Below are 18,757 nucleotides of genomic sequence, written 5' to 3'. Positions count from 1 at the left end.
TTTCCACTTGAACGAAATCCTCATTGCAGGCTCCCTGTAGCCTGGTCTCTGACTTGTTTACTCACTATTATATTTCCTCTGTTCGAGCACATAGTAGGATGTTCATAAATACTTGTTGAGAAGAGAAATAAAGTGGAGTGTGCCGGTAATAGGTAGAGCCACAAAATACAATGGCGCATCTTCCTGGATCGTAAAACTGACAGTTTCACTTGACATTTTGTAAAATTAAAAAAAAAAATTCAAATATTATACTTTTAAGTTATTTCAAATGTTATTTTATATTAAAAGAGATAGATAGGAAAAGATTTTGAAGCAGAATGCAAAGTTCACATGAATTTTTAAAATTCAATATATGTCAAGGAAATGCTGCTGCAGCTGCCCTAGGCTAGGCTCCCCCCGCATTTCCTCCATCCCCCCAGTCCCCTACCCTTGCTTGCTGCCAGGGAAATATTTGGATTCTAGGAAGAGCCGGGGTTAGGGAAGGAAGGGCAGGAGCAAGCTGCCGAGGAGAGGGAGATTAGGGCTGACTGGCAGTGCTGCCCTGGGCCAGTGCAGCAGCAGTAATTTGTGGCATCCCTGTTCCTGGGCTTCTCTGTCCTCTAGCAGTGCCCTGACCTGGGATCCGGGACAGAGAGAGCCTCTGCGCCGGTCTCTCAGCCTTTGGGATTAGCAGTGCCAACCGGTGAAGTTCAAGGAGGTGAAGGAATCCTTCCGAAGGCACAGGCAGTCAGGCCAGAGTGAGCGGGCGTAGTTTAGCCCAAAGGAATCATCTACCATCCCTGGAATGTCAGTTACTACCCCAGAGCCTGTTTTTGGGGGGTTTGGGTGGTGGTAGGTGGGGAAGAACCCCTGCAGGGCCCATCATTTCCACTACATTCTTATCTCAGTTGAAAGAGCTCACTCAGTCTGAGAATCACTTCCTTGTCTACTTCCTGTGGAAGGTGTGGCCAGGGAAGTTTTGTCCCCCTCCTGGTTAGAGGCAGGGAACAAATGAGCTCTCAACACTGAGTTAACACTGTTCACGTCTGCAGGGGAATGCCGAAACGGACCTCTGCCCTGCACGGTTACTGCGTTCCTGAAAAGTGCAGAAATCGATACGATACTTGGTGAATACAAGTCTGGCTTTCCAACCGAAGAAGCATCCTGACTTATAAACACCGCCTCAGACACAATTTATCTGATTTGATTGATCTTCAGTTGTCAACTTTCTACCTTGAAGTTTCTCCATTCCTCAGCCTTCCTATAAAGAAAGGGGCAAAATAGTGTATAAGGATTCCTGGATTCTACTTCTGGCTGTGCCACAAACTAGCTGGGTGTACCTGGATAAGTCACAACTTTTCTAGGCTTTAATTTTCTGTAAGGGAATTCCGTGGCGGTCCAGTGGTTAGGACTCGGCGCTTTCACTGCTGGTGCCTGGGTTCGATTGCTGGTCAGAGAACTAAGATACCACAAGCCAAACAGCACAACCCCCACCAAAAAAAAAAGATTTAAAAAAATGAAGGTAAGATAATCTTGAAGGTGATGTATTAATAAAGACTCACTGTTCCAAGCGAAAAACATTAACTCATAGTCAAGCAAATCTGGGAGTTATTTATTTATTTATTTATTTTTGGCTGCGTTGGGTCTTTGTTGCTGCGTGCGGGCTTTTCTCTAGTTGTGGCGAGTGGGAGCTACTCTTCGTTGCGGTGCGTGGGCTTCTCTTGTTGTGGAGCACGGGCTCTAGGAGCACGGGCTTCAGTAGTTGTGGCTCTTGGGCTCCAGAGCGCAGGCTAGAGCTCAGTTGTGGCACACGGGCTTAGTTGCTCCGCGGAATGTGGGATCTTCCCGGACCAGGGCTCGAACCCGTGTCCTCTGCATTGGCAGGCGGATTCTTAACCACTGCACCACCACGGAAGTCCAAATCTGGGAGTTGTTTGAGTTGTGTAACTGAATGGTCCAGGGGAAGTTCTTGCTTCAGGCAGAGTTTGATCCAGATATTTAAATGATGCTAGAAATCTCTCTCCATATTTGAATTCTTTTTTTCTGTCTTGGCTTCATGCTCAGGGAAGCTGTCTTACATCAGCCTACTGGCTTAGCAATGTTAGCACACAGTGCATCTCAGCCAAAAGTTGTAGCAGACAGCAAGGTGCTGAGACTCATAGCTTTGTTTAAATCATGAGCTCATCTCAGGGAAAGAGGATATGGTGTTCTGATTGGCTACGCCTGAGTCACATGCCCTTTGAAGGGGGAGTGATAGAGGAGCTAGGCAGGTAAAAATAGCAGATGTTGGACACAGGTGATATCAGAAAATAAACATACATATGGGCTTAAGTCCAGACCCTGGTCACTAACTAGCTAGGTAATCCTGAGGAAATTACCTTGGTTTCCTCATCTGAAAAATAGGATGCGTCTCTATTGTGTGGGATTAAATGAGAGAAGGTATCCAAAGGTACCTCATGAGGTAGGAGCACAACACATGTTCAGCCTAGGATGCTATGACTTTAAGTTAAAGATTCTAAACAAATACTTTACTTCCATGTAGGAACAGTTCTTTAAAGAATAACTTTCCTTGTGTAATCTCCTGTAGAGTGAGGGCTCCTAATCTTCAGCCGCACAAACACAGGTTTGATGTTCAACAATGCTTTGACAATTCAGTTATGGAGATTTCTCTTTAGAAAAGAAAAAACTTTCTTTTTTTTCTGGCCACACCGCATGGCTTGCGAGAATCTTAGTTCCCTGACCAGGGATCCAGCCCTCGCCCTCGGCATGGAAAGTGCAGAGTCCTAACCACTGGACTGCCAGGGAATTCCCTAATTTTCTTGTCAACTCAAGATAAATTTAGCTAAAAGCCTCTTTTGGGTTCAACTCTTGGCATTTGAGAATCACTCTCAATTGTCTGAATCCATTCTCTTGCTCTAAATCCATTCTACTGAATACATTTGATTTGTTTTTTCATAGTAGAGGATCTTAGAACACTTTAGAGCTTTTTTAAAAATACATTTATTTATTTATTGCTGCATTGGGTCTTCGTTGCTGCGTGCAGCCTTTCTCTCTAGTTGCGGCGAGCGGGGGCCACTCTTTGTTGTGATGCGCGGGCTTCTCACTGCGGTGGCTTCTCTTTGTTCCAGAGCTCGGGCTCTAGGCGCACGGGCTTCAGTAGCTGTGGCGTGTGGGCTCAGTAGTTGTGGCTCATGGGCTCTAGAGTGCAGGGTCAGTAGTTGTGGCGCACAGGCTTAGTTGCTCTGCGGCATGTGTGATCTTCCCGGACCGGGGCTCGAACCCCTGTCTCCTGCATTGGCAGGCAGATTCTTAACCACTGTGCCACGAGGAAAGTTCCCACTTTAGGGCTCTGTAGGTCAAAGAGTTAGTGCCAAGAGATCTTCTCACAGCAAATGCTGGATCTTCCATGATCCAGCATGCATTATAAACTAGGATACCACTGGAGCCAAGAAAAGTGACTCAAAGTAACCATACTCACAAAAGACGGATGCTATTATTTGTATAGCAATTTATTAATTTTTGATCAGGATAGTGTTCTGAGACCATAAAATATCAACGTTTCCCATCCAGGAAAGCCCCTCCCCTGTGCCAGAAGACAGAATTCATTAGCCAGTAGCTCAGTAGGCATGGATGGAATCAGTCTTGAGGACCACTTCACTGGGCCATGGTGAGGTCTGACAGCACCACCATGGTGACCCAACTCATTGTACCAAACACAGCATCTGCCAACCTCTGCAATTTTGAGCTTCTCTTTTCCAGGCTCCCAGTTGACTATTGCTCTTTGATTCCCATCATCTCATCTCTATCTGGTCCACCATCTATAGCTGGTCCAGTTGATGAGATGTCCACTAAATTACAATCACGATCCTAGTCCTGCCTTCCTGAAGTTTCACTGGGTCTCCATGATGGAAATTTGTGTGTGATCCCAAATTCTTCAAGTGTCCACTTATGTCCTACCTGCACAGGTAGCTAATCCCTTCCTGTATGGGTTTTACTAGTTTACCCATAGAAATAGCCATATTTCCCTAATGGTCAAGTTCTTGGGCACCCTTCATAGGTACTACCAAGCTTTCCCAAGAAGGGAACTCACTTGGACCATGAATTCATGGCAGTGGCAAAAGAAAAGGTGTAGGGCTGGGAATGAATCAATATTGACATGAACACATAGGGAAGAGATTCCTCCCATGGGTTTGTCACATTTCTTTTTCTTTGAAAGCTGAAAACAATGTTTTCATTAATCAAGGCATTTGGTTAAAATAGCAAATTGAGGTTTGAAGATACTACTTCTGTTAAGGACAAACTCTGACAGAATTCTGCTTTGTTTCTCTACCTTAACTTCCACACCTTTGCATCTCTGGTTTTAGTCTGATTACATTCAAACCCTCTGCTCGTTTTCTGCCTGCGTTTACTTCCAACTGTCGCAGTTTCTCCTCAGTCTCTGTTCATCATTTTCCCCCTTTGTGCTTTGGTTTTAATGACTCTCTGATGGGGATATCTCACAGTCCCTCTCTCTCTTTTATCCCATCTATACGATGGTTTTTCCTCTCTCCATCTCTGTGCTCCCTCCTTTTCTTCCTTCCTTCCTCTGGATGTTAATTTCACCATTCTGCCCTCCCCCACCCCCGTTTTCTGTGCTTGTCTTCAGTTCCTTTGCTTATTCTTGTCATTTCACATCCCCGATTCTTACTTCTCATCGTCCTACCAGTCTCTGCCTCTCAGTTCCTGTCAACCCCTGTCTCTGGGTTGTGCACTGTAGCTGTTTGTCCTTTGTCTTTCTGCCCGTCTCCAACTCAACATATTGCCTGCTTTTTCTGTCAATGAATCTTTCCATTGACTGCCTCCTCCACCTTCTGTTCTTCTGCTTCTCAGCTCCCCTGACTCATCCCCCTCATCTCTATTTCCACCTCTCTCTCGTCTCCCTCTGCTAATCTACCAGCCACTATTACCTCTGTCTCCTGGGAATCTGGTGGTTCCTCCTTGTCACTCACTCTCCCTGTTTCACTGTCTAGACTATCTGTACCTTCCACCTTTGGGATCCCTTCCTGTCAGCCTTTATTTCCATTTTGCTTGTCCTCTTTGTTTATGACCATTTAACCAATTCTATGATTTTCGTTCTTCTCTGCATCTATAACAGACTTTCTCTATTTCTGCCAAGGATTCTGTCTTGCCCTCCGTCTCTCTTCGTCTCTGTAGCAAATCTTTTTCTATCTGTCCTTCAATCAGTACATGTCTGTTTCTTTCATTCCCTTTGTCTCTCTCAAGCTCCACTTTATGCGTTCATCTTCCTGTCTCTGGCTTTTGCTCATGTATCTTTTCTGTGGATAATTAAGGGTTATCTATTTCTGTCCATTGTTTAGTAGAATAGCAACTTTAATCTGCTTACACTTCCCATAACCTGGATGTTCTGCCTGAAGAAGGGAGGGGTCTTGTGCAACAGAAAAAAATGCAGTAGAAGTAGCAGGGGAGAAAGGGGAGCTTGCAAATGAATCCCAGAAGAGAGTCAGATATTCCTTAATTCCTCTGCAGCCGAGCGGAAGCCGTACCTCATCTGCTTCTGCCTCTGCCCTCGTTCTTCCATGAAAGCCTGGCCCTGGGAAGACCCTACACTGGGCACCCAGAACGGGTGGTTGAGTTCCTGCTATGGCTCTGGACTTCAGTACAGTCCTGAGAAGACAGACCTAGCCCCGTGCTCATTCCTCTAAGAATCTGCATTTTCTTTGAAAAGGTCAGAAGACACTAAAAAAAAGCAAAAGGAACATGCTGGACACAGTAGGACTAGGGTGAAGTACAAACAGAATAGTGTGACTTTGAGAACCAGAAATATCACCAGCAATTGTTGTGGTCCAATTTCTTCTGTCTCTTGGCAACCGTTACGTCCATCCCTACTGGCTATGCATAGCACCTGTTCACCTGTTGTGCCCTCCTCCCTCTGCCATAATTTGGTCATAGGTAAGGTCTCTCTTCTCTCCAACCCCACCCCTTTGGTACTAGATCTCTCTCTGATCCTAGTAGGACTTCATCTTTCCTCATCCGTTCCTGTGCTAAAGCGAAGGGTCTCTGTCCCCATTGGCACTTTCCTCCAGCTTCATGCATCCTGCCACCCTTTATTGGTAACACAGGCTATACCTCTGGAGTTAGTCTGCTGGAAAGGGCGGTCAACTGACGATGGGATTCAGTGAACAATAGCTGAGGTTCCCACCCATCCATGAATATTATTAGCATTTCTTCTCAGATCCTAGGAATGCAGGAGTTAGCTGGAAGAGGAACTGAGATACTGAAAACCCAGTCCAGGCCTTACCCCTGGGGGACAGTGCATTGAAGACCACCATCTCCTTGTCCTGGTTCTACCTCCCCCAGGACTGGCAGAGGAGGAGCCTGAGGCTTCTCTTCAGTCTTTCAGGCTGAGAGTAGAATCATCCCTGGTGACAGGCTCACCATCGCAACAAGTCCTGGTGCCCTTGGTTTCCTTGTGCTCAGGGATGGGTGGGCGGGGCCGAGACCGCAGGACATCACTGACCAAAATGCGGACACCCAGTGTGATACTCGTAGCACCCACAGTGACCAGTCCAGTTCCACCAAGGATGACCAGAGCAATAGGTATCTGGTGGTGTTGCCGGATCAGCCACAGACTCATCCATCCCAGCGGAACCAGGCGGAAGAGGGCCAGGGTAGCCAGGGTGGCCCAGCTAGTCACACTGAAGGCCAGGGATGGGGCCTGGCGAGAAAGCAGCAGCAGCTTCCGTAGGTGCAGGCAGGTGGAGTTCAGCTCCAGGAGCAGAGACACCACAGAGAAGCCCACATAGTGGCCAGAGAGAATGGCAGTGCTGAGGCAGCTCACTACCTGGGGAGCCAAGGTCAGAGGTCAGAGGACCTTCCATGACCTACCACCCATCATGTTCCAATATCCCAGTCCTTGACAGGGGCTCCCAAGCATTTTGGGGCACCCCTCCCCGAAACCCTACCTTATGCTTACCCTTATGGTAGGGGCCTGAATGGGCTTGAAACAACCCTTCCATAGAATTGAAGCAGGTTTGGCGCCTAGGCTGTCTCCCCTGGAGCTGTAGCATCTGCACGGAACCCCACCCCCTTCATTTGCATTCCTGTGCTTTCACACCCATCGCCACGCCCTATACTGGGGCTCCCTCTTCTCAGAAAAGCTCCACAGTCAATGTTTCCCACACCTGTGGGAATACAATCTCCGTAGACAGTGCTCAGACTCCCAGCAGTGGCCAGCAGTCAATCCCCTCCCCCCCCAATTCAGCCTAAGGTTGGGAGGATCAAGCACCAGCAGGGCTCAGACTCTCTGGGAAGTCATAGGACAGAAAATTGGTGAGAGATTGGGGACCCCAGGCTAGGCATCCCTCCTTTCCTGTCTTGCCTCTCCCCAAGTCTCACCACCAAATGGTGACAAAGAAGTTCCCAGGCCTGGCCCAACGTCTGGTTCCACAGCATGTCAGCTCCATCGGCTAGGAAATAACCTGGGGGCAAGGAGGGGAGGGTGGTGTTAGGCTTCCCCCAAGCCAGCGTACGGTCTGGAGAGGAATCTCCACTCCCTCCTTTTCCCAGCTCTTGAGTTTCTCTCAGTAAAGCCGCCAGAAACATTTAACCCCATCGCAGGCCGGGCCAGGGAAGGAGACCCCACCGTTGGAAGGTTGTCCCCCACCCCAAACCGGTTCAGCCTTCCCTGCAGACTCACCCACAGATATAGCCACCAGCACCAGGGCCCAGGGCGGGTGGCCATGAATTGGGTCGGCGGCCATCTGAGGGTAGAGCGACAGCCTGGAGGAGATGCGGGAGCCATGGTCAGCGTCTGTGCAGACCCAGATCTTATTCTCCCGCCGTGGACGTATCCACACCGCCCACCCATCTACATCCCCACCCCAGTCTCAGACTCTCGAGGCCTCACATTGATTCTAAAGGTGCCGCCGGGTCTTCTAATCTCAGCCTTCCACCCGTCTCTCTCACCCTCATCACGGTGCCTCCCAAACCCCTAAGCCCCGCACCCGAGTAGCGCCCCGGCCCCCGTGAGCAGGCTGTGAACCAGGGAGACACAGATGTTCCGCCACTTCCAACGGTCCTGGGCAGCAGATCCCGGCGTGGGCAGAAGCTGCAGCCCCCAGTGCAGCCCCCGGAAGGCGGCGAAGGAGGCGCCGGTCACGAGGAGCCCAGAGGGCGCCATGGCCTGGCGGGCTGGCTAGGTCCGGATCCGTCCCTTGGGCTCCTGAGCTCTCAGTCCCGACACATCCAACGCCCCCTGCGGGGACTGCGAACCAGTTTCCCGGCAAGGCTGCACCCCTGGACTCCCCCGCCCGCCCCGCCTACGGATTCCGCCTTAACTTTTCCAGGGCTCGTCCACGCCCCCAACCCCCGGCTGGGTGGTGATTGGAGCAGCCGTGGGCCACCGCCCCTGGAGCCACAGCAACCGATCGTGTCCCGCCCCAGCGGGGAATGTCTGGTAGGGGGCTTCCCGGGACCAAACCCTGAAACGGAGCTCAGGGAGGCTTTCCGGGATGTCGATAGGGGTCTCCCCAAGCCCCATGTGTCCCGAAGTCCTCGCAAATCCAGAAATGGGTGACTAATCTCACCTGACACTCCCAGAGGCCCAGCCCCATTAACTTTCCCCTCCTTTCCCCTCTCTAACCTTTCACCTGCTGCTCTTCCGACCCACCCCACCGACGCAGCCCTGAAGTTAGAGGCCAGAGCAAACCCACTCCCACGTGCTTACGCCTCGTCACCAGTCTGCCCCGCGCCCCACCCCGGTCTCGGTTGTGGGGAAGGGGGCAGCTCACTTCCTTAGAGCCACCACTTACGAGGTTTCCAGACCTTTTAACACATCCCAGCAACCCCGTAACTCCAGGTGTCCTGCGCCCTTACATAGTACCTCTCATAGGGAACAACAGCTCCCATTTTCCAGAAGCGACCCACCGGGGCTCCTCCCCTAAGCTCTTCTGGGGGCCCTCCAGAGGAGCCTTATTATTAGGAAGGGGAGGCAAAAAGGAACCACTCAGCCCTATAGCCTTGAAAAGCACCCCTCCCCCAGGGCTTGGTACCTGTTAGGGGGCAAGTGAGTATCTCTTCCAATCTGAGGAGGCAAGGAGAGGTCACACAGGGTCACCTCAAGATTGGGGCAGAATCAAAGAGAAAAACAAAGACCCATCTTGCTTTTAGAGACAGGACTGTTAGGATTCTAGAACCTTTCGGCCTTGGGGCCGGGGAGATTTCCCTCTCCCGAAGACTGACAGGTTTTTACTTGTTTTCCTTCTGTCTTACTCCACTCCACACCTCTTTAGATGGCTGTCACCAATTCAGAGAGCTGCTCCCTGTGCAGGAGAGGGTGGATTCCAGCCACTCCCAAAGAATAAAATTCATAAACGAATAGCTCCCCCAAACGTTCTCACAACCCTCCTCCTCCACCAAAACCCCATTAAACGAATGGGGCTGGGGGCATCCCTTCATTTCTTCCACACCCACCTCTCCAAAAGTTTTAAAAATTACACTGATTCTTTTTTATTTATTTATTTATTTTTGCGGTACGCGGGCCTCTCACTGTTGTGGTCTCTCCCATTGCGGAGCACAGGCTCCGGACGCGCAGGCTCAGTGGCCATGGCTCACGGGCCCAGCCGCTCCGTGGCATGTGGGATCTTCCTGGACCGGGGCACAAACCCATGTCCCCCGCATCGGCAGGCGGACTCTCAACCACTGCGCCACCAGGGGAGCCCTACACTGATTCTTTTAAATTTTATTATATGGAAGTCATGCACAATTAATGTAGAAAATTTGGCAACTACAGAAAACCAAACAGAAAAATTACAACTATTTTATTCCATCATTCAAAGGTAACTACTATTATTAACAATTTGGAGTATGTCGTCAGTCTTTTTCAGACTGTTTTATGTATAAAAACAAAATTGAGATCACATAATATACACCATTTTTATAACCTTTTGAATGTTCAAGGAGCATTTTTCTTTCCAGTCAAATGTTCTTCTATGTGACTTTTAATGGCTGCGCAGCACTCCACCCCACCATCCGGATGGATATACAATAATTTACTTAAGCAACCCCCTCTTGCAAATTTCAATTATAGCAGAAAAGAAATCAATTCCCAACCAGATAGTTGCTTCTAATTTTTCTCTACTGCAGTGCTGGGATGAACATCGTTTAAACTAATCTTTAATTATTTCCTTAGGATAAATTCCCAAATGTAGAATGACTAGGTCAAAGGCCATGGAAACTTTTAGGATGTTTGATACATATTACCAAACTGACATCAGTAAGGCTGTACCAATTTGTATGCCCATATGCAATGCAGAGAGTGTTATTTTAGTACTCCTTTGCCAATAACTGGGTCTTATTTTTTTTCTGTTATAGTTTGCTACGGGAAAAATGCTTTCAGCTATATTTGCCTCTCTTTAATTACTAATGAAGCACACATTTTTTCCCACACATTCAAATCCATTTGAATTTCTTTTAAGAATTTTCTGCATATGTCCTTTCACAGCTAAATTACATGGTGGGGAGAGGTGGAAGCAGCAGGATGAAGTCAAGGACGCTTTAACATGGTCCCACATCTCTGAGGGAGGCAGAACGACTGGAGAGCAACGGAGAATGAAGTAGATGGCTGGAAGCTTGTCCTCGATGGAGGCTGGCCGTTCTCCCTCCTCCTGGGGCTCTCCTGGCCTCTATGGGCCCCCCCTCAGCAGATGTCCAGACAGGGCCCTGTGCTCTCCAGGCCTGGTCCTTCACTAGTCTTCTGCCTGCCTCTGTGTTCCCAGGCTGCTCTTCCTCATTTCTGCTCCATGATGGGTGAGGATGGCAGAGCCACATACCCAAGGCTGGAGGGAGACACTGTGGCCAGTGAAGCGAGGAGGGGAAGAAAGGATGGAAGCAATGTCTAGGGACAGAGCGACCCTTGTGGCAGCCTATGAGTGGACTCAGTCTACCCACCCCCCTCTACCGCAGTCCCATACACATCCAGCTTAGGCTGCAGAAGGGTGGGTTCGGTGATCTACTCTGCCCTAAATCTGTTTCTCATAAATGGAGAATAGGACCCAGCTCCCTGCACAACTTCTGCCCCCAAACGGAACAAACAGCTTCCTGTAACCCCTGAACTTGGTCACCTTCAGACAGGGAGACTGGGCCAAGGCTGAACCACACCAGAGCCTGAGCCTTAGAGTGACATTAGATCAGGAGCTGGGGGTGGCAAGTTTACTCTGCCTGATGCCCCTAAAGGGATTACCTCCCATAACCTATCTCTTCTGGTTGCTGGAGGGGAGAATTTCCAGCGTGCACAGGCCTGAGCTAAATCTCACACACTATCCTGGAAAAGTGAGTGCGGGAAGAGAGCAGTGGCAGCTGGAACCCATCAGGGGCTGCAGCCCTGCTTTGGGAGGCAGGGGAAGCCTGGGACACCTTTGATTGGTGGGAAGTCAATGCAGAGACTGATTTCCCAGCAGCCCCTTGCATTGGTCTAACCCTAGTCCCTCTCTCCAACCTCCACCCCCAGCTCCTGGGGTTCTGGTCAGGGATGGGGGAAGGGCAACAGCTTATGTGAAAAGCTGTTTTGTTCCCACCCACTGTGGAGAGCCCAGGCTCTGAGTCCACACAAGTGGGCTTCTGATTCCCTCACGCATGCTCAACTGTGTGATTGCCCCACCTCACAGGTGGAGAAGATGAGACAGGAGGTCTAAGCGTCTCACATAGAGGTAAGTATCCCTGAATCTAGAGTCTGGGCCAGACTAAGGAAATACGGGGAAAAATTAAGAGCAGGGGGATGACTACTCAGATGGGAGTCTCAGTATGACCTTTTCCCTGAAGAGGAAACTTACTTTTGAACTTGGAAAGGCCAGTAGGAAAGAAGGGGGGACGAGGAAGGAAGGAGGGTCAGGAAAGACATCTAGGTAAAGGGGTAGGCAGGGTTTTCTTTGCTCCACTTCTTCCCATTGTCACACAGAGACCAACTAACCTTGGGTGTAGTCAGAGCCATCTATTCCCCAATTCAGCCAAGGTCTCTAATCTGAAATTTTCTCTCCTGCTGGCTCAATCTGGGTGAAGGTTCTCCAGCTGAATAGGGTTCCCTTTCCCAAAGGTATCATCACGCTCGCTGTTCAGACCTTCCCAGACCCAGTTCTGTCACCTTCCAGATGAGGGGAAGGCAGCTCCTTCTCTTCTTCCTCCTCCTCCTCGAAGCCAGGGGCAGAGGGCAACAGTTCTTCAACTGGCAGCTTTAGCTGGGTCAGGACATAAAGCTTGCCACTGAAGAACTACTGCGGCTCAGCCAGGTGAGGATGTGGGAGGTACAGGTGCCTAAAGGGAAAGGAAGGAAAAATGGGGAAGATCTGAGCAGGGCCATGTCACAGGGACACTGTTGCCCTGGCCATCAAGGTGCAGCCCCAGAAGATGGTCAACCTTCTAATGAAGGGTTCTTGGCTCTGACCTGAGCTCCTCAGTGATAGACAAGAGGCAGCTCTAAACCTATTTCCTTGCTCCTCTTTCCAGAACTGAAGGCTGTAGAAACCCATATCTGCTCTCACCACCACCCCCTCTTGCCCCAGCTACCCACAGGGGCCCCCAGCCTCCTCAGCACTGAGAGGGCAGGACTTGGGAGCCTGGACACACCTCACCAGTCAGCCAGGTATTAGGTGAGAAGCTGTACCTCAGATCCAGAAATGCGAGTTCAGGGATCAGCCCAACTGACTTGGTCCCAGGGAGTTCAGCTGGAAGAAGAGTTTTGGGGGGCTTACATCTGGGGAAGAGTGAGGAAGGGAGGAGGTCTAGAGTTTGGAAGAAGGTCAGCAGAGGCTCCTGGGACTGTGAGGAGAGGACAGGGGACCAGAGGCTGGAGGGGAGGGAGGTAGGGCAGGGTGGTTGGGCAGCTTCCCCAGGACTCTTAAATGCCAGGCATTCCGCTTGCACATTCCGGGTACATCTGGTATGAATTCCAGGCTGTCTGCCGTCCCCTCCATGTCTGAACTTTGTTCCAAGTTCCAAGCCCCGCCCCCACAGTTCCAACGCATGAATCAGCAGGAAAAGCCGGGCCCTGCAGCATGGCCCAGGGAGGGGGCTGGGGGTGTGGCAGGCTTGAGGGCTGTGAGCTCGGGAGGGTGGGTCTGTGCTGACACTTAGTCCGAGGGCATGGCCCATGCCAGTTTAAGGAGCCAAGGCGGTCCTGCCTTGAGATTTCTATACTCCGAGGGTAAGAAAGATTAGGGTGGGAGGTTTTCAAATTACAAAACCCTCTTGGGAGGCATGAACTTTGTGGTATCTTCCTTCTCCCAGGTGACCAGTCCAACTCCTTCCCACTCCTCTCTGTCTGAGCAGGCTCTGTTCAGCCCATAGGACTCAGCTGCTGCTGAGAGTCTGTGCCAAGCAGGTGCCCTTGGCTGCAGGGCGGGGTGGGCCCAGGGCACTGACCCTCTGACCAGCTGCTCCATCAGCCCTTTGGCACCCTGACAGCTCCTAGCCCAGTCTGACAGCCAGGATGACAGGCCAAATGAGTTGGAGGCTGGAACTACAGCCGAAGGGAGGTGGGGGCAATAGCCTAGCCAGAGGCCACGGGGAGGGGCCAAGAGTTGGCCGAGAGGTGGGGAGAGAGGGAGCCCAGCGATGACTAACCCAGGCGCCCCACCCAGCCAGCCGGCTTCCCAGGCGGTCAGGGCCAGGCCTGGGCTAGGGGCCCCACAACCGGACAGGCTGGGGGGAGGTGCAGAGGTGACCTTCTCTCGGCCCAAGACGGCCAGTTAGGCTGGGGAGGGGGGGGTTAGAGTTTCCAGGCTCTCCTCCTGCCTTCTCCCCCCACCAACCCGCGGTGAAACTCTAACCTTTGGGTTGCATAAGGCCCCCCCCCGCACCGCCGCCCCCTACTCCTCTCCCCTCCCCCCTTACATAACATCCCCTGGAGGGAACGAGAGGAGGGGCCGGCCCGCCCAGAGACCCCTTCCCTGCCAGGGCGCTCAACTGGCCCTGACCCAATGAGTGCCGGTAGAGGCAAAGCACCTCCCCGCTACCCGCCCAGTCCAAATCCTCCCCAAGCTGGGAGGCCGGCTCCCGTATCCTCGACCAGAGGGCGCCGAGGTTAGCCGCCCCCAGCCCTCCGGCCCCTCGTCTTTCTCCCAGCTACTCAGCAAAACCCTCCGCACGCCTACTGTCCCGGACTCCTTCTTTAAACCTCCTGACACACTACTCCAGCCAGTCCAGGCCCCTCTCCCCCGGAGCGCCCGAGCCTCCGCCGCCCCCTCTCCCCTCCCCCGGAAGGGCAGGGTGTGGCCGTCAGGACCCTACTTTCCCCCATTACCCCGTTAGCATGGTTCCCTCCTGTGCGGCCGGGACCCCATCTCACACCCACCTGGTGCTGGGTGGGGGGGTGCTGAGGGTAGGGGAGCAAATCAGTGCGTCCGATCCCCACGGCCGGCGGCGCTGTCTCTTCCCAGCGCCCAGCACACACCGGCTACAGTCTGCGATCAGCTGGCGGCGTCGTGACGCACAAGCTGCGATTGCACCGCCCAGGGCCAATCACCGCCCACTGCTGGGCAGCGTGACCACACCCACTCGAGGGCGCCAGCGCTTAGCCCTGGTCCCGCCTCCCCGACCGTCTTAGCTCTGACTGGCAAGGAAGCCACCCCTTTGCCTAGTGGAGTAGCGCTAGGCCGCGCCCACCAAGTTGCGAGCTGGCCAATAGGTGAAAAGGTGTGGCTCAGCCCTCCGCCTAGGCTAACATGCTTAGAGGGGCGCTACGTCAAACCCGAGTCCTAAAAAGCAGAAGGAAGTAAAGGCGTGTGTGTTTGCAGTGCATACTGGTCAGTGTAGTTCTCGGTCTGACACCTCGTTCCCAGAATCCAGCGCGCCCTGTGAGTTGGCATTTTTAAACTCATCTCTGAATCCATCCCGGCGAGGTCCTTAAAGGGCTACAGCCCCTCCTTTTTGGAGCTGTGAGTGGTTCTTTTAGACAGCCCCCAAACGGATTCACTGAACTCTTGCAGGAGGCGATAGATCTCTCAGGAAAGGTGGAGGAGGAGAGGCAGCAGGAGTGAGGAGAACTGAAGGTGGAAATCAGCCCCCAGGGCAGCCAGACTCTTCCTTTGGAATGAGGACTCCTGGGGGCTTTTGGGGGAGGGAGGACTGCCCACCTCGGCTGGCCCCAGCTTTCAATGGAGAGATCTACTCCACCTCTCCTGGAGCCTTCCTAATCAGAGGAGACTTCTGCTAGAAGATGTCTCGCCCCAGTCACAGAGAGACAAAGCCTCTCAAGCAGCAGCTTCCTAACGAAAGATTTATAGCAGAGTCTTCACCTGAGGGTAGAAGGAAGACTTGTGGTCAGCAACTAGGGCCCAGGCCGGGCCAAAGTGCAACTGGCTAGCAACCCCGTCCTCTGCCCAATACCCCCATTCTGTCCCGCCCCCCAGAAGCTTTTCACCGTCTCAGGCCTACTTAGGGAAGAGATTTCAAAGGTGGAGACCAATGAGGAGGCTGCTCCTTCCCCAGAGGCCAATCAGAGCATAGAGGGGCGGGAGGATGGGCCAAAGGGGGGAAAATAACACAAAAAATGGAAAGGAACCCAATGACTTGGCAAAAGCTGTCGAACCGCTTAGTTAAAGGGGCAAGCCTGAGACCCACCCCACCTCAATCACTCGCATCTCTCCACCACCACCAAAGAGGAAAGTGTGGAGAGGGATCCATGACTTTTCCATAAGCTCCCAATTGGCGGGGTGAAGATAACAGCCTGGAGTGTGAGATAGTTGCTTCCGTTTTAAAGAGGGGCTCCACCAAGTGATTGCTATGGCTCCTAGGAGCTCCAGAATGCCGAACCTGTGTTCAGAACGTTGTGCCTTTAAGGAAACTTCCTGCCTTCCACCCCAGTAACAGCTGATTGTTGGGAAGTGTGACCTCAGGGGACGAATCAGCTGTTACCACATCCTCCTCCAGTTCTGCCCTCCTTTATCCCTTTATCCCCACCCCCCCATGGGTGGTGAGGGAAGGAAGGAGATGAAACCCCAAATATGGGGGACCTGTTTGAGTGTTCTTTCCTCTCCCCTCTCACTCCAAGACTGTCTCCCTCCCCTGCCCCCCTTCTCCTCCCTCCCCCTTCTCTCCCCCCTCTCCCTCCCCCAATCTGCTGGTTAGTTCTTCAGAGGCTCTGAGCCTGGAACGAGAGGTATTTCCTGTCGGCACTGTCTGCTCAGACCCGCCCTACCCTGGTCTAGTTGGGAGGCCAGTACTGGGGAGGCCCAGAATGGTGACTGCCTGGCTGTGTGGGTGCTCTAGGAATGGGTACTGGGGAAGGTCCAGTGAAGCTGAGGACCAAACCTAGAGAAGAGGAATGGCTGTGGAAACAAGCCTCCTCCGGGTCAGAACCCTGCTCCCCAGGCCAGCTGCTCCCTACTTCCTGCTCAAGAGAAAGGGCCCTGCTAAGGGAATCCTCCTGGCTTTGCCCATTACTCCACTTCTAACTGTTCATAGACACCTCCTGGCCCTCCACGGCTCCATGTTTTACACTTTCACCCCCCACTGCAAAGGTGTTAATGTGGGGCCTCCCAGGGGCTACAGGTGGAGCACAAGGGCCCCAGGAACCAGGGGCTTTGGCTGGGAAGTCCTGTGCCAGAAGACTCAGGTAAATATTTTGCCCCAGCCCTGAGCTGGGAGTCGGGGTCACTCCAGGACAAGCTTAGTGTGAAGTCCCAGGACTGACTTGGCAAGGTTGGGAGAAACTGAGCAGGGTCTTGGCCAAGCTTGGAAGAAAGAGAAATCTCACCAGCTGCCCCCATTCTCCACTATCCTTAGCATAAAAGTCCCATTTCCTTCTCACCCAAGGCCCTTGGGGTAGGCCCTTTCCCATTTTGTTCTAACTTTCCATGTCCCCACCCTCCCACCCTATAGGGCAAAAGCACAGGCTTTGAGTCCAGGGTTTCTCAATCACAGCACTATTGACATTTTGCGCTGGCTAATTTCTTGTGGCGGCTGTCCTGTACATAGTAGCTTGTTTAGCGGTAGCCCTGGGCCACTAGATGCCTTTAGCACCCCTCCACGACAATCAAAATGGTCACCAGACATGACCAAATGGCCCCTGGGGGCCAAAATCGCCCCCAATTGAGAACCACTGAGTTAGACAAACTTGGATTCAAATTCCAACTCTTACCAGTTGGGAGCTTGATGAAGATACTTAACATCTCTGAGCCTCAATTTCCTCATCTACAAAATTGAATGAATAATAAACTCATGGCTTATCGTAGGGTTTTAGAAAGGAATATGTTTGAAAACACCTAGCACAGTACCTGGCCCACAGTTGGTGCACTAAACACTACCTTCCTTCACTTTTCTCCTTGCCAGATCAGCAAGAGCTAACCTCGCTCAGCATGGGCTAACTGCTGGGGCTACTGCAGCTTCTCTCCCTGACCCTCCAAGCCATGACTTCCCAGAAACTCAATACTGAGTTTGGTGAAGGAGAGTGACTAATTTGGTACCAGATTCCCTAAAGCCCAAGTGTGCTTGGGTTGGGATTCAGGGAGCACTTGGGAATAGAGCTGTTACAGAACATTAGATCTCAAGATGTGGACTGCAGATTGCCTGCATCAGAATTATCTAGCGCTTGTTAAAACTTCAGATTCCACCCCCCCAAAAAAATTCAGATTCCAGCGTCTCAATCAGAAGTACATAATAAAGTTTGAAATACCATGGTTTTAGGGCTCAGACTGGGGAAGGTGTCAGTACCCCAGAAATCTTAGGGCACCAGTGCCCAGTATTGCAAGGACATCCCTGTTTAAGGGATGGAAAGAACTGTAAGAGATAAGGTTAGTTACACTCAAGGTCATTGCTGCATTGCAAGTCAAAACCACTAGAGGGCAGGGCACACACAAACTTGCAGAAAGAAAAAGTAACTCCTGTTCAGTCTAGGTAAACTGAGAGAAGAGCAAAGATCGTGCGGACCAAAATTTTATTGGCACTAAGAAGCACGCACAAAGGAACTTCCCTGGTGGTCCAGTGGTTAAGACTCCGTGCTCCCAATTCAGGGGGCCCGGGTTCGATCCCTGCTCAGGGAACTACATCCGCATGCTGCAACTGAAAGATCCCGTATACCGCAACTAAAGATCCTGCATGCCACAACAACAACAACAACAAAAATTCCACATGCCAAAACGAAGATCCTACATGCCGCAACTAAGACCCGGCACAGCCAAATAAATAAATAAGTATTTAAAAAAAAAAAAGAAGCAGTCACTACCTCCAGACCATCCTTTGGTCTCAGGTACTCAGACCAATGTTGGGGATACAAGATTGTCAAGGAACACCTAATTTCCCTGGTGAAAAAACAATAGTGCATGATGGTTACCAAAGGGGAAATGTCGGGGAGGGGAGGGATAAATTAGGAGCTTGGGATTATACATATATATTACATATATAAAATAGATAACCAACAAAGACCTACTGTATAGCACATGGAACTCTACTCAGTATTCTGTAATTACCTACATGGGAAAAGAATCTGAAAGAGAATGGATATATGTATGTGTATAACTGAACCACTTTGCTGTACACCTGAAACTAAAACAACATTGTAAATCAACTGTACTGCAATAAAATTTTAAAAACAAAACAAATACTGCATGGCCAAGGAGTACGAAGAACATTGGTTTTAGAATGAGATAGGCCTGGGTTTGAATCCTGGTCTACCACTTCTTAGCTATGTGACCTAAGCAAGTTACCTAAGGTAGTCAGCTTCCTCATCCTAAAAGGGATCTAAAGCTATCTTCTTAAAAGGGGTTGTGGGGCTTCCCTGGTGGCTCAG

At 51.2% G+C, this 18,757-nt stretch overlaps 1 protein-coding gene and 1 long non-coding RNA gene across 2 annotated transcripts; both read right to left on the bottom strand.

Annotated features, from left to right (window-relative positions):
• Positions 1–3,399: 3,399 nt before the first annotated feature.
• TLCD2 (TLC domain containing 2) lies at positions 3,400–8,259 on the bottom strand. Its single transcript, XM_060133708.1, has 4 exons — positions 7,983–8,259; positions 7,676–7,758; positions 7,375–7,457; positions 3,400–6,820 (listed from the first exon to the last, which is right to left on the bottom strand). Exons 1-4 carry the CDS (start codon positions 8,156–8,158, stop codon positions 6,368–6,370), a joined length of 795 nt encoding a protein of 264 aa, XP_059989691.1. The 5' UTR covers positions 8,159–8,259; the 3' UTR covers positions 3,400–6,367.
• A 1,523-nt stretch (positions 8,260–9,782) lies between these two features.
• Positions 9,783–14,427, bottom strand: LOC132511026 (uncharacterized). Its single transcript, XR_009537497.1, has 2 exons — positions 14,324–14,427; positions 9,783–12,285 (listed from the first exon to the last, which is right to left on the bottom strand). It is a non-coding gene; the product is annotated as an uncharacterized LOC132511026 (long non-coding RNA).
• Between the last annotated feature and the right edge of the window lie 4,330 nt (positions 14,428–18,757).

The sequence above is a fragment of the Lagenorhynchus albirostris genome, chromosome 20 (assembly GCF_949774975.1).
Source record: "Lagenorhynchus albirostris chromosome 20, mLagAlb1.1, whole genome shotgun sequence".
In the NCBI taxonomy this organism is placed as follows: domain Eukaryota; kingdom Metazoa; phylum Chordata; class Mammalia; order Artiodactyla; family Delphinidae; genus Lagenorhynchus; species Lagenorhynchus albirostris.
This window is presented reverse-complemented; position numbering and strand designations above follow the sequence as displayed.